The 23,790-nt window shown below is 33.5% G+C and overlaps 3 protein-coding genes across 3 annotated transcripts; 2 read left to right on the top strand and 1 right to left on the bottom strand.

Annotated features, from left to right (window-relative positions):
- The first annotated feature begins 1,854 nt into the window (after nucleotides 1–1,854).
- On the top strand, nucleotides 1,855–6,743 carry LOC108483190 (inactive receptor-like serine/threonine-protein kinase At2g40270). Its single transcript, XM_017786455.2, has 9 exons — nucleotides 1,855–2,917; nucleotides 3,022–3,160; nucleotides 3,392–3,463; nucleotides 3,547–3,690; nucleotides 3,776–3,913; nucleotides 4,479–5,047; nucleotides 5,355–5,545; nucleotides 5,628–5,760; nucleotides 5,853–6,743. Exons 1-9 carry the CDS (start codon nucleotides 2,746–2,748, stop codon nucleotides 6,449–6,451), a joined length of 2,157 nt encoding a protein of 718 aa, XP_017641944.1. The 5' UTR covers nucleotides 1,855–2,745; the 3' UTR covers nucleotides 6,452–6,743.
- A 764-nt stretch (nucleotides 6,744–7,507) lies between these two features.
- Nucleotides 7,508–10,337, bottom strand: LOC108483191 (pentatricopeptide repeat-containing protein At2g30100, chloroplastic). Its single transcript, XM_017786456.2, has 2 exons — nucleotides 9,080–10,337; nucleotides 7,508–8,552 (listed from the first exon to the last, which is right to left on the bottom strand). Exons 1-2 carry the CDS (start codon nucleotides 9,809–9,811, stop codon nucleotides 7,779–7,781), a joined length of 1,506 nt encoding a protein of 501 aa, XP_017641945.1. The 5' UTR covers nucleotides 9,812–10,337; the 3' UTR covers nucleotides 7,508–7,778.
- Nucleotides 10,338–11,949: 1,612 nt separating this feature from the next.
- Nucleotides 11,950–13,660, top strand: LOC108482553 (myb family transcription factor MPH1-like). The gene is made up of 5 exons (XM_017785684.2): nucleotides 11,950–12,384; nucleotides 12,501–12,577; nucleotides 12,668–12,704; nucleotides 12,809–12,899; nucleotides 13,008–13,660. Exons 1-5 carry the CDS (start codon nucleotides 12,162–12,164, stop codon nucleotides 13,543–13,545), a joined length of 966 nt encoding a protein of 321 aa, XP_017641173.1. The 5' UTR covers nucleotides 11,950–12,161; the 3' UTR covers nucleotides 13,546–13,660.
- Nucleotides 13,661–23,790: the final 10,130 nt, after the last annotated feature.

Below are 23,790 nucleotides of genomic sequence, written 5' to 3'. Positions count from 1 at the left end.
TATGTTTTTTTTGGTTTAAATTAAGATACAATAAGCAAAATATAGACGTTTAATATTATAATTTTATAAATTGAAGTATGTTTTTTTTTAAATGATGTTCTTTTTTATAATATTATTTCATGTTAGTTTATATTTACTTATCATGTTTTAGTTATTTTAAAATATTTAAAATATTGTTTTATAATGATATTTTTGTTAATAATATTATTGAAGTAGGTTTAATTTTTAATTATTTAAGTAGATTTAATATTCTAAATTTATAATTTTTAAAATTTGTAATATTATTGAATTAAATTATATTGTCTTAAATACATAACGTTATAAATTATAAGTTATTTATAGATAATATTATAATATTAGAAATAATAGTTTTATAAAAGTATTAAAAAGCTTTTGTAAAAAAAAAAATTGGACACATCCATCAATCAGTCTATCTATCACATTCATAAAAAATCTATTTTTATTGAATTAAAAAAATGTAAAAAGGTCAAAATCGGTTTGACCGAACCAATTTCTCTCTCCTCCAACAAAATTTATACTGATTTGGTATGTATTGTAAAACATATATTAGTTTGGTAAATATTTTTGTATTATTGGGTTAAAATAACCACCAATTTGCCATAAAAAATATAAAGGAAAAATCATGTAGACCATATGCACATGTGTATGCAGTTGGCAAATCTAAAGAATAGTCCTGACCTGACATCCTCAAATGGACTTTTCCAAGGAATAGTCCAAGGCTTTGGTTCATAAATACCCAGAGGAAAAGGGGTTGAATGCTTACAGAATGAATCATGGAAATTTCTTTCCGTATAATAAATAGCTTGTTCCCTGGGCACAGAGAGCGAATGGATTAGATTTACCCCTAAGTGCCAATGGCTGGCTGAATTGCCTCCAAACCAAAATCATCTTGACTTGTGATGTTGAAAATTACTTCAAGTGCGTTAAGAAAGCCCATTTCGTATCTGCTTAAAATTTGGGTCAGGCCTTCCGGTCGTCTTGGTCTTTTGCTAATTATTTATGCTTTCCTATTAGGAAACTGTAAAAAATTGTCATCACAAATTCAATTTCACGTGAAACAGGAAGGGTCAGAGCTTGAAAGGTAGTTGGGTATTCTTTTAGAAGGTAAACAAAAAGGATGATGCCTCCGACTCTACTCATAAGCCAACACCTAGGACTAGAAGCAGCATTCAAGTTTAAGTAATTTTTGTACGGTGGAATGTCAGTTTCTTGCCTCGTTTAAGTGTCCTTCACAGTGGGTGGTGCACCAAATCTTAGAACAAACAAAGCTAAAAAACCTAACAAAAAAAAAATTCAATTTCCTGATTCGGTTTTCTTACTGCATTTAGCATTGATCATAGTCTAACTCGAAACTAAACTACTGTTTAGTGGTAAAATGATTTTTAAAGCTCAAATACTAAGTTGACGTTCTGGTTCAAACTTGACCGTATAGAAAGAAACAAAATTGCTACAGGCCAAAGATAGCTGCTTTTTTTTTTTTTTCAAATTCCAAACAAAATGTAGAGATGAAGGGTCAATGTCCTTAAGAAGCATGCTTGTGATCTATGATCTCCTCATCATTATCAAACAAATTAAAACTTACAATCATCATCAGAAGACAAGCACGTTAATGACAATCGCAAAAGTAAAACTTAGCCTTTGAAAAATCAAATTTCATCTTCATAGAAGCATAAACATCATTTTCTGACTCTCATCTTTCATACTAGGAAGACAATACCCCTTCACGCCCCTTGGAACTTGGCTTCAAAGTCATGTTCTCCACACTCCAATCACGACTCCCATCATGGTGCATTAAATTAATGTTTCACATGTGCATATCTAACTGGTTACTACTCTTTTTCATCTAATATCTTGGGAGTTGACTACTTTATTTGATCTATCTGGCAATATATATACATGTGGGGTATAAATATATTGTATACATAAATATTATATGGTGACGCACCACCTTGCAATACTTGAGGAACTTTTGGTTGAATTATTGATTTTTATGTTATGTTCGAACGGTTTGTGCTGTGCAGGCCGGATATTGAAATTTGAAATGGTGTTACGCTTGTAATGAAAATGACCAAGTCAACAGCTGACAGACACGATGAAAACTGATCAATTAAGGTTGGCCCTTTTTGTACCACCAGTCCCGAGATCAGGGTGAATGAAGTTCGTTCACATTTCAGACAGCAGCGCAGACAGAGGAGGAGATCATGGTTTCTAATATTTCCTAAATTTTATGGCTGTCAATTCTTTTCTTGTCTCAGTATCAATATCTTTCAGAGACTTGTAAGTTATAAAACAAACCACGAGAAGGTTTAGGTGTAGGAGTAAGAAAAGGAAAAAGAAGAATATTGAGCATGTGTGAAGCACATGGCACATGGGAAGATTAAGGTTTCGTAGGACGGCGTTATAAATATAGAACGCATGGAGAGTCAATCCATCAACAAGACGACAATTCAGTGAATTCCAAACTTCCATTTTCTTTCTTCTTTTTTTCTCTCTCGCTGTTAGAACCGTGACTTTGATCTCCATAAATTGTTCTTCTGTTTTTTCTTTTCATATACGTGGGGGGAAAAACAACTAAAAGTGATGTCGGTTTTAACTTACAAAAACTACTTGCCCGGCTTTAATAAAATTTATTAATTTATCACCGCTATGTATGTGTACGCGCTCTCTTCTGTTATTGTCCAAATTTGCTAGCAGCCAGCAGACTCCAAGAAACCCTCTTATCTTATGTCTTATATTCCCTTTTCCCTGTCGAAGATTGATAGGAAAAGCTCGAAGAATCTTTTGGACATGGACGGACAGTGGGGGTTTAAGAGGCTCAAGTTCAGGATGATGTTCATGCTGGTTTTATCACTGTTTGATCAGAATATGAGCGTTTCCTCGTCTTTGAACGGTGAAGGTATATATTTATATATAGAGAATATATCCCATGGCTAGAGCTTTGCCTGTAAGCACAGTTCCTTAAAGCCTTAAACAGAGTTTTATCTTTATACTAATTTGTAGGCCTGGCTCTGCTGAGGTTGAGAGAGAGAGTGGTGAGCGACCCTTTTGGTGCTTTATCAAACTGGAAGGAAACTGATGGAGAAATTGATCCGTGTTCTTGGTTCGGGGTGAAGTGCTCCCATGGAAAAGTAGTCATTTTGTGAGTTAATCAGTTATTCTCTTCTCTCTCACATTTCCTCATTTGTTTTCGTTTGTTCAAAGTGTTGTGCTCTGCAAATCCAGAAAGCAGTAGGTTCACATTTGTCATATAATCACAAATGAGAGGGCTCTTTCTTTGTCTCCCTTGTTAATGTTCTGGATAATTGTCGCCACTGAAATTTGTAAACTATGAATGATTTCTGTCCTGAACTCGGATCTATGCTTCTTGCAGAAATTTGAAAGATCTTTGCCTTGTTGGGAGCCTGGGACCCGAAGTTGGGAAGCTTGTGTACTTAAAATCTATGTAAGCCTCCCTCGTTGATCAATATATAGTTGGATAAATCACCTTTATCACGCTCATTTTCTTAGTTCTACTTTCTATTGCAGTATATTGCGCAACAATTCTTTCTCTGGAAGCATTCCTAAAGAAGTTGGGGAATTGAAGGAGCTGGAGGTGTTGGATTTAGGATGCAATAACTTTAGTGGACCATTTCCACCTGATTTTGGCAATAACCTTTCCTTGACAACACTGTAAGATCCTCTTTTCAGGTTGTTTCCATTCAGATTTTATTTATTGGAGCTTTTATTTACTCCTCATTTCTCCAATTTCTTGCAGCTTACTCGACAACAATGAGTTTCTTGGCAGCCTGGCACCTGAGTTTAAGATTCTTTCTAAATTTCAAGTAGATGAGAATCACCTAATTAATAATGCAGCTGCCAGACCGTCTTGTGAAAGCAGAGATTTTCCTCACCGGTGAGCAATTAAACATTGACATAAAATTTTCCATTTCCTTTGAGTAAGCGTGTGATGCATCATCATCCATCTTAAAACATTGTAAGAGAAACAAGTTATTAGTGTTCTAAATAAGTGCAACTATTCAGAAGCTTAGAGATCTAACTCAAGAAAATTATTTTCAAACGACATTGCATCTTTATTAACCTTTGGAAGAAAATTACCTTGGGTCTTGTCTAGACTTGTCTCATTCTTTTTACAAGGCCAAAAACAACAGGTATGCAGGCAAAGAATGCTTTCCTGAAAAATGGGTATTTATAAAAATATCCCTTCATCCGTGGAACTATTCATAGCTAACCATAATTCATATTACATGGTACATGAAAACAATCAATCTCAATTAAGAGTCTCTAGTTTTGAAGAACTATATGCAGAGAAAGAAGTCTTAAAGAGTTTTTGAGGCTTATAGGATCTGTCTCTTTGTATTTCTTTATATCTTTCATGGCTCCAATTCTCAAGTTTAAGCAAACTCTCATTTCCTTATATATTATTACCCATTTGCTTCATGATATCTTCTCATTCTTAGGAACATCGCCCAGCCAAGACATGTAGCTCTCTGGAGGCGGCTGCAGCAGTTGCTAGATCCCTCCAAGGCACACAAGGCCAACAAAAGAGGTTCCCGGCCGTCAGTGCCACCTTCACTTGCACATAATCATGTCTCTTTGCCTTCAACGTCCCCTTCACCATCACCATTGTCTCCATTTCTATCTCCTTTGGGGGCACCATTTTTGCCTCCATCAGCATCACCCTCCAGTGACTTTATTACTCCACCTTCACCTTCACCATCACTCTCACCTGCAGTAGCACCGACTCCAGCTTTACCACTTCCAGCAGAACCACCAGTATTTATCTCAGAACCACCACAATCACACAGTGCCCCAGCCAATTCCCCTGCTTCAACTCCAAGCCAAATAGAAGATGAGAGGTCTGATTCAGAACATCATATGGTTATAATGTTGATTGCAAGCATTGGGGGATCCTTGTTTGTTTTGGTTTTGGTCCTTGGCATATTCCTCTTCCGAAGCAGTAAGGTGGTTACTGTCAAACCTTGGGCCACAGGATTGAGTGGTCAGCTGCGGAAGGCATTTGTCACAGGTATCTTTCCTTTTTAGCAGAGTACTCTCCATGCATTTCTTTTTTCTTTCTTCTATAATCTCTCTCCATTGTTTCTAAGTGTCTGTGGACCTAGTAAAAATTGCTGAAACTTTCTGTAGATCAACATAGCATTCTTGTAAGCAATTTATAGAAATCTTATGCAAAAAGAAACTACTATTTTCACCTTTTGGTACAAAATTTTGGATTGGACTTCTCCTTTGGTGAAACAAGGTTGGAGTTGCCAACATCAATCTATCAGCATAGTCTATAGATTTGCATTTCTCTTGTATTAACGTCTGTATTTCAGGTGTACCGAAACTGAAGCGATCAGAACTTGAAGCAGCTTGTGAGGATTTTAGCAATATAATTGGTACCTTTTCTGACGGTACAGTCTACAAGGGGACTTTATCAAGTGGGGTTGAAATAGCCGTAACATCGACAGCAGTTGCATCTCGTGAAGATTGGTCAAAGAATTTAGAAACACACTTTAGAAACAAGGTACTGCAGTATTGTTAATCACTCTAGTGTTGAACATCTTTTAGATCATTTCTGAATGTCAAATTCATGTTCATTCTTTCAGATAGAAGCTTTGTCTAAAGTGAACCACAAGAATTTTGTGAACCTCATAGGCTATTGCGAAGAAAATGTGCCTTTCACAAGGATGATGGTTTTTGAATATGCTCCTAATGGAACACTCTTTGAGCATCTACACAGTAAGTACTTTTAACTTAAATCTATATCATAAGACGACTATGCTCCAAATGGGGTATGGCCAGGATGATGCTGAATTTTGGATTTCATGCAGTACAAGAAGCCGAGCACTTGGACTGGGGGATGCGACTAAGAATAGCCATGGGGATAGCATACTGCCTCGAGCACATGCATCAGCTAACTCCTCCTATTGCCCATAGAAACCTGCAGTCTAGCTCTATGTATCTGACTGAAGACTATGCTGCCAAAATATCTGATTTCAGCTTCTTGAGTAATGCTACCGCAGCCAAGGCGGGATTGGCTACCATGGAGTTCTTAGAATCCCAATCAGCAGATGCAGAAAGCAACATTTACAGCTTTGGGGTAATATTGTTTGAAATGATAACCGGTAGGATCCCATATTCAATAGACAATGGCTGTGTTGCAGATTGGGCCTCAGACTACTTGAAAAGGGATAAACCCTTGAAAGAAATGATGGATCCAACTCTTAAATATTTCCAGGAAGATGAGGTGGAGAAATTGTTTGAAGTGATTAAAACTTGTGTTAATCCTGACCCAAAAGAGAGACCAACAATGAGAGAAATCGCAGCTAATTTAAAAGAGATAACAGCAGTGGGACCTGAGGGAGCAACGCCAAAACTATCTCCCCTTTGGTGGGCTGAGCTTGAAATCCTGTCGACAGAAGCAAGTTGAAACCTGAATAAAGTTAATTTTTCCCCTTCCCTTTTAATTGTTGGGCTTCGAAGCAGTGGAGTTTCGGGTAGGTTCAACTTTCTCTAATCCAATGCCTGGTAAGAGAAATGATTTTTTTTCCTTGTATATAATTGAGAGAGATGAAGAGTTGCGAGTGAGCCTTGGTTTGTTGCTACTTCCCCATTCTTTTTGTTCTTTCGTTTTCCTCATTGGTTCATTCATATGCTAAAGTGGGTTGTATAATTTCCAGTAGCAACTTGGGAGATGAATAAAGGTTGATTCTCTACCTCTACCCTCTGTCTCCTGTATTCTCAATCTGAGATATCTGCATCAAGCCTGAACTGTTAAATTAAGATGTTATAGGAACCTTGGCATAGAACTTGTTAAGTTCTGTAGGGGAAAGCCTGAAACCAAACCTCCCCTCTTAGCAACATGCTTGATAAATTCCAAAGTGAAGCCACACGATGATTTACCAGTTCAATGTTTTACTGTAATTTCAGTCATCGCTGTCTCTGGCTAACACCTGCCAACCAGTTGTCTGGTTGATTCATTCTAATCTTCAGAAGAGAAAAATTAGTAAATCCAGAACACTAGATTCCAGAACTGCTTGTACGGTGAAAAAAAAGGATCTCATAGGCCAAAGATAGAAAGAGTAACATATTCATGTAGGTGATACCACACTGTCAATAATCCTGAACAACCCCACTTATTACATCGCTTAAGTTGGAGCTTAGCTGACGGCAAATTTCACGCCACAGCAGTAATCTCTACTAGAAGAACATTTAATAACCAAACAAAACATTATTAAGTAAATAACGAGAAGCTCCCGAAGGCGTGGTTGTGGTAAAATAGTTCCATTAGAATGCTATGGACGTAGCTGTTTTAACGTGAAACACAGCTTGTTCTAGCAAGAGCTGTAACAACTACCAAAGAATTAAGGTAAAGATAAAATGGTTAGACTACAACAGAACAGATCATAAGCTGATGATAAATAACATGTAGGGTAATGTAATAGAGAATATGTACGTGTACATTCAAGGGATAAAAGGGAGAAGCTTAATACAAGAACATACTTGTAGCACTAGGCGGTTTCATTACTTACATTAAGAGGAAATAATTCATTACGCATACAGTAGGCACAATCTATACAAGTATTTAAATGACCCAAAGAACAAAATGCTCACCATGTATTTGTAGTGTTCAAAGTTGGTCTGCATATCTGAGCACCCTTACATTGCTATCTAAAATTCAGGTTCATAAAACTCCTATGCTTTTCCAGTAAATACATGACACTCAAAAGTATAATAAAAATTCCATTCCTCAGTTTTCAAAGCATTCTTATAACCCAAAGCTTATATTTCTTTATATACAGATATAGAAGGCAAGGTCCAATCAAACTCGCATCATATAGTCGTTTGCTGAGATTAATATAAGTTCCAATGTTTCCAGGCAGGTGGATCCTTTTCCTCAGTTCCTGCAGAACAGCTACCCTGTCTAAATACTCTGGATATAAACCCAAATCAAGCATTTTAACCACCGTTTCTGCAGCATCACCAATGTGCCCTCCTTTAATATAACCTCTTAATAACCAGGATAAAGTTTTCCTCCTACGTAGAGAGCTTGAAACTTCCATTCTAGTAAGCAACCGTGATATCGCGCTTGTCTCCTTTTGCGAAGCGCAGATAGCTAAAACAATGTCATAAAGGTCCCCATCAGCTTCTTTACCAACAAGCTTCATTTCCCACAGCTGTCTTTCGGCTTCAAGTCCACGACCGGCGCAAATATACATAGCAAGAAGCCTCTCATGAATCAACCCATTAATTGAAGAACTTCCTTCTTGAATTGCCCAATTAGACAATTTTATTCCATCAGCAAGAAGATCAGATTGATACTTTTCTATAAGCTCTATATTTTCCACATCAAGTTCAGCGATCAAGCCAGACCTTGCAAAACCCTTCAACTTCCGCAGGGCTTTTGTGAATTCATTAAGCTCTTTGACTATTGCTGTCATTGCAATGAGGTAGCTGTAAACCTCAGGCTTTAACCCAGATTCTCTAAGGTTGATCACCAATTTGATGGCATCCACGTAGTTACCCTCAACCTGGCAGAACAGAGGTAAATTGATTATTGACATAGAATCCAAAAAAAAAAAAAAGAGTTACAGTAAGAGATACATATGGAATAGCAAAAAACTGTGAGAAATTGAGAATTTTCTTTCAATGCAGGGTAAAATGAAGAACGATGGTGCCGAATTAAGAAACCACAACAATCAGTTTTATGATTTCAGCACAGAAAAAGAATAATGCCCCGACCAAATAACATGGTGGTTAAAGTATAGTTTTGCTTTCCAACTCGATTGTAAACCATACATACAGGCAACCAACATGAACTAGAAATACTAACAAATGATTAAGCATAAACAGCCGTGACCATTATTTACAAGAATAAGAAGGGAAAATAAACAAGCTAACAACAATAGTAGCAACGAAGAAAAACAATTCAATCAGCAAATAACAAGCAAATTTGATTCAATCATTTGCCTATTACTCTAAAGGAACAGCAAATTCAATCTCGAACTTACAAATTAGTATAACTAAATCCTAATAATCAAAGCTTAAGATAGCATACCATCATCTTCCAAGCAAGATAACCAGCCGGCCCTCCCTTCTGTCCTTCACCATCATCATCTTCATATGAAATTCCCCGTTTCAAAACTTCCTCCACAAACACAACAGCCCCCTCCCTTTTATCCATCTCCCAGTACATCGAAATCACCTTCTCAATCATACTAAAACCCGGTTTCAACCCCACGCAGTCCATGTCCACAAGGAGATCAACCACATCATCCACATCACCCTCTCCTTCAATCAGCTTCTTGACCCAACTGCACATAATTGAAACCATGAGTTCCATTGTTTCATTATCAACCTTATTCTCCTTTTTGAGCCACTCAAATACTTCAAGTGCACACCAAGAATCTCTCCCTTCTTGAGAAAAGTAAACTAGAACTAACTGCAACTCTCTTGACGACAACTTATCATTCATTTCTTCAAGAATATCAGAGGGCTCCCTTGCCATCCTCTCTAATTCTTCAATTGCCTCAAAGAAGCCTTCACTCATTTCATCTTCATCATCACTCGTTACATATTGGTCCAACTCCACCGACGTGAAATTCTTAAATTTTGGTTGTCTTTTTCTAAGAACAAAGTTCGGGTTTTGGTGGTTACAGATCCTAGTTGAAATTCTTCCAAGACTATGTTTAGAAAAGAAAGTTTGATAAAATTGAGGAGGCAGAAAGCGGTGCCGATGAAAAGGTAGAGATAATTCAGTCAACGAGGTGAACCCACGAGCAAAAGCCATCGGTGGGCTATGCGAAGCGTCAGGTTGCGTAGATAATTGAATTGAAGAAAGTGGTAGAGACACAAAACTTTTCAAACTGTCGGAGTCAAAAGATTCCTCTTTCTTATATTTTCCTACGCTTTCTCGGCATCCAAGCAGAAACCCAGGGTAGTTACAGACGGAGAAGCTGAAGGGAAAACGAAAACCAAAGAGGAATCCATGAAAGGGGGAAAGACGGTGTGGAGCTCAATTAAAGGGGGATAGAAATTTTGATGAAGAAAAGAGGTGTGGGAAATGGGAATTGGGTGGTGTTGGTGTGTGAAAAGGGCAATAGTGTTTTTCTTTTTCAAGGCCGCAACTCGTCTCACCAACTCCAGCAGAGAAGGCCAGAACGCTACAAAGGAAGTGACTGTGGTCGAATTTTTTAGTGTTTACAGCGGGAGACGTGTCCCAACTCCGAACATTGACTTATCAGCGAATTTTGTAATCATCACTTCAATTTTCAATTTTTATGGATTTGCCTCTAGGTTTGGATTAGAGGCCGACAGTCCTTTTCGCTTATTTATCTCTTTTTAGCCTGATTTTTTTGGGTCACTTGTTAGGCTGATTTTGACTCTCCCCTCACATAAATGGATTTTGGGTCTTTGCATGCTACCCGTTGGACAGGATTTACAAAGCAAAAAAACTTGAGCTCGGTATTTAAAGCATTTTAGGCTGGGTCCAGCAAATATTTTGTGCATTAATCATGGTCATGGTTGCATACATGGCATGCATGGGAAGGTGATGGGTAGAGAGAAGACAAACATACTCATGCCATGATATTGGTTCGATCCGCATAAAAAGAGTTATGTATTCCCATGTAGTATATTATATTATGTGTACTGTAGCTGACATCCTGCCTGCCATGCCCCATGGATTAAAATAAGGGGAGAGATCAGTAGGAGTTGACCCTTGCTTGGTACAGTTCCGCTGATCTAAGCTTCTCAATCTCAATAAGCACATCAAACTATGATTTCTGGCTTGTCCTGTTTTGATCTTCACATGCAGGTAGTCTCCCCACCCCCTAAAAACAGACCCTCTCAACTTTGAACGTTTTCTGGAATTTTATTTTAATCCAAGCAAAATATCTTTCATTTCTTATCCATGGATATATATATATGCATCATTTGCAACAATATTTTTTGCATAACTTTATGCAATTTCATATATATATATATATATTTTTAGTATAGTTGCTCATCGAATCATAGTCAGCTTCCAGTTGGTTATCTTGTCTCCTCCGGCATCTGTTGGCCATTATGCCATGTGAAAACTTTTGAAGAAGAATCTCCTTAAAAATCAGAATTCTTCATGGAAGAAGTTAAAAAGAAAAAAGAGAAACAGATTCGTCACATAAAAACCATCAAAAGTTTCGTGGTGGTCATAGAAGAGCGATCATGGAAGCTGTGATGTCCTCCAATACAATTGATAAGAATATTGAAAAGCATTGAATCAAATGTAGAGCGAAAACCATCATATATCATATACTACAAATTATTATCTTCTAGGAAAGACTAAAGAATCTCTGGAGAAGACAAAAATATAAAAAAATACAATCTTAATTTGTTCTTATTAGGAGCGATCATTGGTAAGGGACAAACACAGATCCGTGACCACCGACAGCAAGAATCAACAGCACAGTCTTCCTTAACATCCTTACCATTTCTAGTCTCTATACAGGGTTCTTTTATCTCGGCTAAAGAGGTTTTATTAAAGATAAAAGAGGGAGAGAACTGGCTGCTACTACAAAGCTAAGAAACACCAAATTACAGTGCCTAAATCTGTCACAAAAACAAAGCTTTACCTTTCATCAAGGAATTGTAAAAATAAAACAAAAATAAATAAATTTCCTGTCACACTAGCAATAGTTTTCTACAGATAAAAATTATATGTTGTTTATCTTGCATTTACTAGTTACTATATAATTACTTCGTGAATATTTTTCTTCTTGTTTGCCTGATTTTAAAAACTTTTGCTTTACCCCCATATAATTTCATAGCCTAGTACTACTCTCGGTCATGACCGCATCCATGGATATGCATGACATGACATGCATATATGGGTCATAATCATCCAGAGAATAAGATATGGGTCCACTGTGTATATAGAAAAATACATTTCCACCGAGGCTGAGTGTTAGGGTTTGTACTTTCTATTTGGATGAGTTTGGAACACCAGCTCTACACTCTTCAACGCTATGGAACCTTCTTTTTCAGAATACGGCCGTTTGGAGACGAAAACAAGTGGAGGAATTACTAAAACCTGTTTGATCACTTGTACTTGAATTGTCTTAGTATTTCTGTCACAAGGCATCCATCTTGAAAGATCAATCATGCACAAGATTAATCCACTAAACTTGGATGAAGATGAGGAAGCTGATGATGGAATAAGTAAGACTATAAATAGTGCAAGCCCAAGCAACAGCAGTGAGAAGAAGGAAACTGCTTCAAGTGGGGTGCGGCCATATGTAAGATCAAAGACGCCTAGGCTGCGATGGACCCCTGAACTTCATCTTTGTTTTGTTCGAGCCGTGGAGAGACTTGGCGGTCAAGAGAGTAAGATCATTGAATTTCTCTGTTTTTTTTTTGGGGGGTTTGGGGCATATTGATTTCAAACCTTTAGTTAAGATCCTACTTACCCATTAATTATTCTGATATTGTCTTTGGTGTAGGAGCAACTCCAAAACTGGTCTTGCAACTAATGAACATCGAGGGTCTTAGTATTGCTCATGTCAAGAGTCATTTGCAGGTATGTGTTAAAACATAAAACATTAAATTCATTAACAGAAGATAGTAAATAATTCTAACTGTTCTACAATTTTGATTACTGAGCATATAGATGTATCGGAGCAAGAAGATTGATGATAAGGGTCAAGGTACAAGTCTTGGTCATACAAAATGCAAAATTTATATTTTGGGTTAATTTCTTCAATTTCTAATACTTGACCTATCTTCCATTGTATGTATATGAGTATGACAGTTGTAAACAACAGGCATCTTTTGGGAAGTGTAAATTACTGTTCTCAAAATCTTCGGTACCAGTCCATGCTTCAAGATCAAAGAGTGATCAGGTATAGAATGTATTAAATTATCTGACTAGTGTTGCTTCGAGAGATTGAGATTTTAGCTCTTTTGTAAGCCTAATGGATAACATCTCTGTCATTAATATCTATATATAGTGATATTTCATGGAGGGCATTTGCTGGAAATCGCATAAATTGCAGAAGGAGAGCCGGTTTCTGCCGTTCAGACATGACTAAAGAAGTTGGTTCAAAAGCAAGGAATGAGGTTGTCTACATGAATAATAACCCCATCTTCAGTGAGCAACCTGTTAGGGAAATAGAAGGGTTTCAAGATATAATTGATGATTGTGCAGAAGTGCAGCCAATACTGATTCTTCCCTCTTTTTCAAACAAGTGGCTCGGAAGAGGAGCAGAAAGACAAGTTAGGGTAGCCAAAAGAAAAGCAGTCGATGATGAGGACCTTGATTTGAGCCTGTCACTGAGCACAAAGATGGGGCAAGAAGTTAGGAGAAAGACTTGCAATGAGGAAGAAGCTGCAAATAGCAATTTGTCTTTGTCTTTATCTTCTCCTTCAAAGACTGAAATGTATTCTTTGAATGTAAACATGGTCTCAAAGAGGAGCAACTTGAAGGAAGGTCATGATTCTACAAGGTATCTTAAACTGGCGAGTACCCTTGATCTGACTATATCATGAACTCCAGAGAATTCTAGTCAGATCTTGTTGGTACTTGTACAGGAAAACATTTTATCTTCTTCTTAGCTCCCTTTGATCACCAATTAATATAAGTGTGAATGTTAAAAAGGAATAATACCTTTTTAGTGGAGTTTTTGAGTGCTTTGAATACGGATGAATTAGACTTATTATTATCAATTCGTAATTTAATTGGGTCTAAGTTAGGTTTTACACAGTTCACATTTCAAGTTTGCGTAGTACTATGAGTTTGTGTGTAAAACACTTGCACCTTTTTATGAGACTATATGATATAGGTTCGCATACCATCATATAGGCAAACTTACATCGTATAAACATGTATTAAATCTAAAATAAGGTACTTGTCAACATGCATAAAACTTACCTATGATATAACATTTATGAGCAATAATCATATCATATAAATATATAGTTTCATCCATCTAAACGACACAAAAACAATCAACAAGGCACGTTTGAAAAACCTCACTTCACCGCAACTTCAATTTTCTATTGGAATGAAAAAAAACCATCCCAGTCAAACTGTTTTTATTTTTCTTTTTTTACAATTTTAATCTTTTATTTTGTGTTGATGATATATACACGTGTAAGACATGGATTGTTTTATTATTATTATTATAAAATAGTATTTAAATATATTTTATAATTATAAAATTAATATTAATTAATTAAAAATATTTTAATAAACATGGCAAATAAATTTAATATTTTATTAAGTGAATTCATACATATTTTTAATAATTTAGTAAAAGTAAAATAATTTTAAAAATATCTATTATATTATTAATAATTATTTTTATTCTCATCAGTACAATTGCATTTGAATCCAAACACACACCTAATCATTATTTCTAATCTCACTATTACAATAATTAATTTTATTATCACCACTATTTTTAACCTCACCCAAAAAAAAAACACACTGCTAATATCTAAATTAAGGCTGAGATTGGTGTCTGACAGTAAGAGTAAGAGGTAAGGCGAAAGGTTAATATAATATTCATGATTTATGCTGTCTATTTTCCAAGCTCATTAAAGTTTTGCAATAAAATTTGAATTGCCTGTACTCGGAGGCCAAGTTTTATCTATTATTGTTCTCTGTTTTCCATGATACTCTTCAGCACCATCAGCTGTAAGTATTATAGTACCGTATAAGTCTTTGTTTTTTCCCAGCTATATTTGATAGTTGGAGAGTTATGGGAGGAAAAAACAACACATATACTCGTCTAGCTAGTAACCTTTTGGTTATTTACTAAATTATGGCTTGGAAGAAAAGTAGAGCAATCAGATATATAAAAGTAAAAGCCCCGGCTGGTCTCTATCTTTACATTGACTTCCAAAACCCTAGAATGGTCATGTGGATGTCTTCGTATAATAAAGATTGGAAGCTGAAACAAGAAGGAACACAATTATAGGAAGGAAATAACATCAATAAAATAATCATTAATTTTTAAAATTTATACTGTTAGTCATATTTAACAGACAATAAGTTGCTCCTATTTAATATATTTCTCTAATTCAATTTAATTTTTATTAAAACAAGTAATCCAAATTATTTTTAAAAAATTTGAATGTATTGAAAAAAAATGGCATTAGCAGTACTTCTTTTCACTTTTGGTTTCTTGATAAATTTCTTGTCCCAACCTATCAAAACATTGTTTTTTTTTTTTTGAAAAAAACTAAAACAAATCTATTAAAATTGGAAAAGAAGAAACTAGTGGTAAAACGGCTACTAAGAGCTTCAGTTTCTTCCTTTTCAATTTCGATAGATTTGGTTTTTTTTTTTTTTTTAAATTTAAATTACAACCTTGATACGATGGAAAAAAATTATAAAATAGATCAAGAAACTTAAAATAAAACAAATGCTTCTAACATTCAACGTTTTTCAATAATTTGAATTACTTGTTTTAACTAAAATTAATTTGGATTGATAACATATTAAATATAGATGAGTGAATAATACTAATTTTATATTTTAAAAATTAATGAGGTGTCATTATTTTATTGATATTTAAAATTAAAATTTTAAAATCATCTTAATATAAGTTATTTTCTAGAGCAAAAATAAGTAAACAAACAAACCTTAAACTCTAAACTTTTAACCCCAAACCCTAAATTTAGAGTTTAGAATTCAAGTTCAAGGTTCAAAATTTAGGCTTCAGGTTTAGGTTTGTGATTTAGGGTTTGAGATTTAGTATTTAAGTTCAGAGTTCAAAGTAAAAAAGATTATCAAAATTATATGTCAATGACATAAAAAAATTTATTGAAATGTTAATACATAATTAGAAAAGAATCATGAATGATGTCATGGGAAGAGTTTATAAATAGTTTCTTGTACATCCTAGATTTACATTCAAGATTAATACTTATGGCATCCATAGTTAGAAGCAAAATTTAAAGGAAATCAACAATGATATAGGTATTCACTATTAAAATCATATAAAAGTTCATGATATTCTTTTTCCTAACAAAAAAAACAAAAACAAGAACAGAAGACCAGGAGATTATTGAAATAAAGAAAAACAGACAGACATGCAACAGGAAATTAACGAAAGGATTGCGGAGAAAAGGGCTGGCATGCAATTGAAAGAAGCATGAGTTCACAAGAGGCCATCGCGAGGATCGAAGTTGAGGATCTGCTGTATCTCTTCTATGTCCGATTCAAAGCTTCCATCCTGCTGTGTGTTTGGTTCACAGAGGAATAGATTTTGCAGCTCTCCCACTCCATATTGGTCCAACCCCACATTTGGGAGCTGTCCTCCGCTGGTTTGCCGATCAGACATCATAACATCCCCAGGATTTTTCTGATGCAAGCTAAGTTGATTCAGCCTGTTGATCTCCTTCCCCATGTAGTCTCCGTCTCCACCACCACCTGCACAACAAATATATATACATACATATTTGTTCATGTTAAAATATAGCTCTCCATTTGCATGTATATATTTGCCTTCGCGTTACAAAAATGAACAGGTTCACTTAGTTTTGTATTAGATAAGTTATATTAAATAGGAATGATTATTTGTGTATGTTAAAATGATGATATATAAAAATTATATAAATAATTTGTGAAAATTAAATCAAATTAAAATGTTATATATAAAATTATATAAGATCAAAGTCATCTCTAAAATTAATCAAAAAGTTAAGTATGATTACAAAATTAAATATGAAAAAGTGCTGATAAAGTGGAGAGAAAAACAATTATTGATTCTACATGAAATTTAGGGATGAAAAATTGATATAAAGTATGAAAGTAAAATTATAATTGACAGAGATAATTATTTAGATGGTATATATGATCAAAATAATTTGTAAAATGACTTGATTCAAGATAAATAAACGATCTTAATATCTTAAATTTTATGTGAATTAGGCAGATAGGAATTGAGATTAAATGTAAATTAAAAATTAAAGGGAAAAAAAGTAGGAATTAAGATTTTAAAATAATTTGAAGAGAAACAAACAAAACGGAGGTAACTGCATGGAAAGATATATCAATCATTTCCTCTGACAAATACCTCCAAGCATGCGTGACACTTTGACTCCTAAAATGTTTACGATGCTAATATATTGGCCAGCGATGCTTTTAAGGTTTTCATTTCGCCTTCGGTTATTTTTTTTTTTTGTGATTTTTTTATTAACCATGTTAAATTTTATTGTTTTTTTAATATATTGATGGTGAAAATAATACGTCGGTTTATATTATCAGCCGAATTCTTTTCTACCTTGATTTGAATTAGCATGCCTTGTCTGCACCTGCATTTGTTGTTGTTGTGAAGTGAACTGCGGTTGCCTCAGGCTTTCAATTTCCGCTCTTCTCTTTTCGATTCGAGCTGCATTCCCAAAAAAAAAAAAAAACAATACTTATATCATATGCATATAAGAGTGATTTTTATATGTAGGAAGACAGATCCAATTACACCAACATAAAATCAATTTAGTTTCATAGTATACAATTGTATACGATTTATATTTATTTAATTTAATCATTGTATTCAATTATTATTTCTTTAACAATTGATGTTGTTCCATCTTTTTTTAGTTGAAGACAAAAGTTTTGTCAGTGAAATGAGGAGACAATGGAAGTGCTTTACCATCCACCATAGTTTCGCGGTTAGCGAAAGCTTCAATACGTTCCCGCAATTCTTGTTGCTCGATTCGCAGCAAGAATTGCTTGTCTTTTTCTCGTTGAACTTTAGAGGAGAGCACAGCAACTAGTGTCTGAAAAAGTTTAAGATGTTGATGGATTGAAGAAAATAATTAGAAATGGAGGGAAGGTAGAGAGAGATGAAGTTTACCTCTAAAGACTGTACCTTCTTTTCCATGTCACAGAGACGCTGAATCTTCCTGATTCTTGATCTCTGAGCAGAGAGACGATTTGAAATGACCCTATACAACAAGACAAAAGAGGAGTAGTAAATGCTTGTTCGACAAAAGTTAAAGAGTAAAAGGAAGTATATAGGAAGGTTAAAGAAAAGAACTGACCGTTTAAGCTTTTTGGGGTCCATGTTTTGTTCCGGGAGATGACCCCCACGAACCTGAGCAACATCCACATTGGCCGCCTCAGTTCTGGCAGAGTTCTCCACTGGAGGCATTAGGGGTTTATCTGTGTTGTTTTTTTCACTTCTCATGGCAAAGGAATGGCACCCTTGGAAGAAGCTGGTCTTAGTTGCACTGCTACTTGCCCCAGCACTGGAACCTGCACCACCAACCTGATTCATGGAATAGGGTTTTGGGTTCACACCGTTAAATGAAGTAGGGCAGATGGGAAGATTTGCTGGCTTCATGAAGCTGAAACGGGTAGGAATGGCACTGGCACCGATGGAATATTTTGGCCATGCTGAGGCTGAGCTTGAGCCAGATCCAGAGCCAGCAGCAGGTTTTTGCTGTTCAATCATTTTGTTCTTTCCGTTCATGCTTTCAACACGCTAAGGTTACTATCCACCTGCAAAACAAAAAACCATCAGTTTATTAGTGGGGAACTGAAACCTTACAAGAAGACTTGCACTAATACCTACTCAAACTAACCCTGTAATGATTTAACTTGTGTGTGATTAAGAGGCTTCCTTAGCTGTCTATTTATACTGAAAAACCATATTAATTACCATATATGGAGTTCACATTGTTCCAGCCGTTACTGGCTTTTTGGTAGTTTTAAGCAAAACTCAAGTTTAATATGCCCTTTGCTTAACCTTAACCCACTGAAAACACCAAATTACCCCCATAAAACCAGTCGACTATTGGATAACTTGGTAATTCTAAAAACTTTCAATTCATGAAGTTGAGTCATTCACATCTCTAAAAAAGGTAAATAATACCCTTCTAATTTAATGGGGAACTGAAACCTTACAAGAAGACTTGCACTAATACCTACTCAAACTAACCCTTTAATGATTTAACTTGTGTGTGATTAAGAGGCTTCCTTAGCTGTCTATTTATACTGAAAAACCATATTAATTACCATATATGGAGTTCACATTGTTCCAGCCGTTACTGGCTTTTTGGTAGTTTTAAGCAAAACTCAAGTTTAATATGCCCTTTGCTTAACCTTAACCCACTGAAAACACCAAATTACCCCCATAAAACCAGTCGACTATTGGATAACTTGGTAATTCTAAAAACTTTCAATTCATGAAGTTGAGTCATTCACATCTCTAAAAAAGGTAAATAATACCCTTCTAATTTAATGTAATAAATTGCACAGTCCATAAATGGAAAAACAATGTTCTGTCACTTGAAACTCCTCAAACCCTAATAATTAAAGCATTTAGTTACCTAAATCATGCCACGGATGCTTCCTTATAAGCTATACTTAATTTTTTATTGAATAATTTGAAGTTATATTGTTGTTTGGATTTAGAAATGTATCAAAATATATATATTTTATTTTTAAAATATTAAAATACTTGAAAATAGATAATAATAATAGCTGTTAACTATCGTTATTGAAATATACATGGTTGAAAAAATAACTATTTTAACGGTCAAATAGAATATCATTGTAAATTTATTTAAACAATCTGTCGATAAAAATATATGTTAGTTTTAGTGATCAATGATAATAAAGGTTTTAACAGTAAATTAAAATATTATTATAGATTTTGTTGTAAATAATTATGTATAAAAATATTTTTATTGAAAATAATAATGATTTTAATGGTCGTTAAAATAACATTATGCATTTTCACTGAAAGTATAATTGTGAACTTATTTAAATAATTTATCGATAAAAATATGTATTTATTTTGGTGATAGATAGTAATAACAGTTTTAACGGCTAATTAAAATATTCTTATATATTTTGTTGTAGAAATATATTATTTTTAGTGATAGATAATAATAATGATTTTAATGATTATTGTTAAAATGTCATTATACATTTATCTTATTTGTTTTAACGGTTAATTAAAATATAATTATGAATTTATTTAAACAATTTATCAATCAAAATATGTGTTTATTTTAGTGAGTGAAAGTAATAACGGTTTTAACGGCTAACTAAAATATCCTTATATATATATATTTTTTGTTATAGATAATTTTAATTATTGTGGCCAAATATATATTATTTTTAGTGATAGATAATAATAATGATTTTAATGATCGTTAAAATATCATTATGCATTTATGTTGTAAATCTAATTTATTTTAACGGTCAATTAAAATATAATTATGAATTTATTCAAACAATTTATCGATCAAAATATGTGTTTTTTTAGTGAGTGAGAGTGATAACGGTTTTAACTGCGAACTAAAATATTCTTATATATTTTGCTGTAAATAATTTTAATTACCGTGGCCAAATATATATTATTTTTAGTGATCGAAAATAATAATAATGATTTTAATAATCTTTAAAATACCATTATGCATTTATATCATAAATCTAATTTTATTTAGGCATTTCTCGGTTTACAATTTTTTTATATTTTTTGGTACTTTTCAAGTTGATTTTATGTTGAGAATTTTTATTATTCCTCCTAAAAATTGCGATCTTCAAAGTTTATATTTTCGAAATTGCAAAGTATTTGTATAATTAATTATTATCGTAGTGCCAATTTATTACCAAAATACTGCATGAATTATGGAATTATGGAGAAATGAATTTTATTTTTTATTTTTATTTTTTGAAAATGGGAAATGAATTTTATTAAGTTGCTACGCCATGAAATTCATTTGTTTATAAGCTTGAGATGATTTTTTTTTTCTCAGCCAAGTTCAAATATATTAAACCAAAAAGAAAACCTAGCCAGAAGGTCAGTCAAACAAAAAGGAAATGCACAACGTCGCCTAAAAACGACTTCTACTAACAAACCCAACAATACAAAACACCAAAACAAGAGTACTTTTGCATTCCTTAATACAGAATAGAAGAAGCTCCTTCTAAATACCAACAATGAAGAAGCATCAACTCCCTCCTTCACCACTGGACCAAAGCACCAACAAAGTAGTGAAGGGACATTAAAAATAGGAATGGAATCACACGTGCACCTGCGGGTGACATCCCAAACTTTTATTCACAAGCAGGATTTCAATTTTTCTTATATAACTTTAATATTATTATAATTATTTATTAAAATTTTGATACATTTTTGAAGTAATTATAATAATTGACATTTTTTATTGATTAAAAATTCAGTTAAAAACAAAAGGAAATCATCAATTTTTATTAAATAAAATAATAAAATATTATCTTAAATTATTATTACTATGTTTAAATTTAAAATTTAGTATCCTTTATTTAATGTAATATAATATAATTCATAGAATTTTATAAGATCATTATTTATTCAAAATGGTCAAACTCTTAATAACTCTAGTTAAAATGTAGAGGCAGAATTTTTCTTCATATATCCGTGCCAACTTATTATGTTAAAATAGATTTTTTAATCCATTAGAAAGGTGTATTAAAGAAAAATTCACATTAATATTATGATCGGAATAGTTAAGAATATCAACTTTTTATTCTAAACAAGACTAATTTTATTAAAAATATATTAAATATTTGAACTAACTAATGCCATTAGAAAATAAATGACTAAAATCTATTGAATTAAATATACAGATTAAATCCCAGACGTAAGGGATCAAAGTATGAAATTAAAATATAGTATCATTAGTTGATGCTAGTGAAGTACATGCAAGTGACGAGGAAAAAAAGTGTAGTTAAAGTCTTTTCTTTAGGGGAAACAAAGGTTGGAAATGAGGTGTCTGCTAACTATACCTGGTTACTAACATAATGGAGGATGACCAATAAGCATATTGATTCTTTATCTATTTTTTTTATCCAAGTACATATTTTTGTTTTGAAATTGCCAAGGAGAGATTAGTCCTAAACTTGGGAGAATTTTGAAGAATCTTTTGTTGTCTAATAAGCCCATTGCGGGTACTTTGTTGGAAAGCTTTGACAATTCATTTAGAGTAGAGACTTAAAGAATTCTCCAGTGAAATTTAGGTATTATGAAATATTGACGTAGAAATTAAGATACTCGATGTTGCAAGTTAATATGTGCATGTTCATTATAGAATAAAAAGAAATATATATTATGATTGTTCTCGATAATCCAAATGCTGTCAAATTAGACAATTCTGGGATCAACTCAATAATTGAGCTATGTGACTAGAAGAGTGTAAGGGGCTGCTCGAAATATAAATGGAGTAAGTCCCCCACCCTTTTAGGTTTACTGCTGCTTGGCAAAATCACCCAAAGTTTGTTGAGTTACTTAAATCTATTTGAGAGGCAGATAGGGAAGTTGCTACCAAAAGGTTTCAAACAAAGATGTTTTCTATCATATAAGGAAAAAGAAAAGGGTATTTGACATGTGGTCATTAAAAACGCCAAACATTGATGAGATGCATGCTTCGTTTTCTCAAAGAAATTGGAATTTGATATTGTGTTAAAGCCAATGAAATTTTGTTTGTGAAATCATGAAGGGTAGTGAACTTTATGGCACTACTGATCCTTTATGGAAAACATTGATGAATATTTTGAAGTTATAAATGGATCAAAAATATATATATTTTTAAAATATTAAAAATATTTGAAAATGCTGGTTTTAATTATGGATAATAGTAGTAATTGTTAACTATTGTTATTTAAAGATGTATATTTTATGATTGAAAAAATAACTACTTTAACCGTTAAGTAGAATATTATTGTGAATTTATTTAAACAATCTATTAATCAAAATATATATAAGTTTTAGTGATCCACGATAATAATGATTAATTAATTTATCACGGAGGTTTTTTGTAAATAACTTTAGTTATCAATAAAAAATATTTTTTAGTAATTGATAATGGTCATTAAAATATGATTATGCATTTATATCATAAATTTAATTTGTTTTAACGGTCAATTAAAATATTATTGTGAATTTATTTAAACAAGTAATTAATCTAAATATATAAGTTTTAATGATTGATAATAATAACGGTTTTAACAACCAACATCCTAAGAATAAATGGTAAAAATAAAATGTATATGCTATGAACAAATTAGTTGACATTCAATATCATATATTTTAGGACAAGGTAAAACGTTGATTTATCAAATAAAATAATATTTTAAGAATTTTTAATTCTATCTAACAAATCCTTAAATTTCCTTAAATTTAAGAAATTATCATCAATATTACATTTTGTTGTAGGCCAATTTTAGCCCATTTACATCAAAACCCAATTTAGCCTTACCTAACCCACCAAAATTAAACCCAAAACCCAAAATCTTAACTATCCAAAGCCCAATTTACATCAAAACCCCAATGGCCCAAACTCTAAGCCCAAATCAAAATAAAAAAACCTAGCCCACAACTTAAACTTTTCTCAACTAGCCACTCCTTTTCCACCACCAACTCCACTAGCCACACCTTTTCCACCACCAACTCCACTAGCCACTCCACTCTTTTTCCACCACCAACTCCACTAGCCACACCTTTTCCACCACCAACTCCACTAGCCATTATTTTTCCACAACCAACTCCACTAGCCACACCTTCTCCACCACCACTTGTACCTACAAATGAAGACATAAACAATAAAAAAATATTTTGTAAATGGCTATATAAGCCTTCTCATATTTTGTATATCGGGGGAATTTTTTTTTGGAGAGTTTTGGGAGAGAAAGTTATTGTAAAGGATTTTGGAGAGGTTTCTTTTAAAGTAATCAAGGAGAAGAGTTATTGTGAAGGCTAGTTTTGGAGAAGCTAGTTTTTTGGAGATTAATCA

This window comes from Gossypium arboreum, chromosome 5, assembly GCF_025698485.1.
Source record: "Gossypium arboreum isolate Shixiya-1 chromosome 5, ASM2569848v2, whole genome shotgun sequence".
Lineage (NCBI taxonomy): Eukaryota > Viridiplantae > Streptophyta > Magnoliopsida > Malvales > Malvaceae > Gossypium > Gossypium arboreum.
The sequence above is the reverse complement of the archived record's forward strand: the minus strand, read 5'-3'. Positions and strand labels throughout refer to the sequence as shown.

What these genes read in the sequence shown, in the direction of transcription:
- LOC108483191 (XM_017786456.2), bottom strand. Translation starts at nt 9,811, where the DNA reads ATGGCTTTTGCTCGTGGGTTCACCTCGTTGACTGAATTATCTCTACCT. An exon ending in ATCTTGCTTGGAAGATGATG is followed by an intron (nt 8,553 to 9,079) that starts GTATGCTATCTT and finishes CTGTTCTGCCAG; the next exon opens with GTTGAGGGTAACTACGTGGA.
- LOC108482553 (XM_017785684.2), top strand. Translation starts at nt 12,162, where the DNA reads ATGCACAAGATTAATCCACTAAACTTGGATGAAGATGAGGAAGCTGAT. An exon ending in GAGACTTGGCGGTCAAGAGA is followed by an intron (nt 12,385 to 12,500) that starts GTAAGATCATTG and finishes TCTTTGGTGTAG; the next exon opens with GAGCAACTCCAAAACTGGTC. An exon ending in CAAGATCAAAGAGTGATCAG is followed by an intron (nt 12,900 to 13,007) that starts GTATAGAATGTA and finishes ATCTATATATAG; the next exon opens with TGATATTTCATGGAGGGCAT.
- LOC108483190 (XM_017786455.2), top strand. Translation starts at nt 2,746, where the DNA reads ATGTCTTATATTCCCTTTTCCCTGTCGAAGATTGATAGGAAAAGCTCG. An exon ending in GCGGAAGGCATTTGTCACAG is followed by an intron (nt 5,048 to 5,354) that starts GTATCTTTCCTT and finishes TCTGTATTTCAG; the next exon opens with GTGTACCGAAACTGAAGCGA. An exon ending in ACTCTTTGAGCATCTACACA is followed by an intron (nt 5,761 to 5,852) that starts GTAAGTACTTTT and finishes GATTTCATGCAG; the next exon opens with TACAAGAAGCCGAGCACTTG.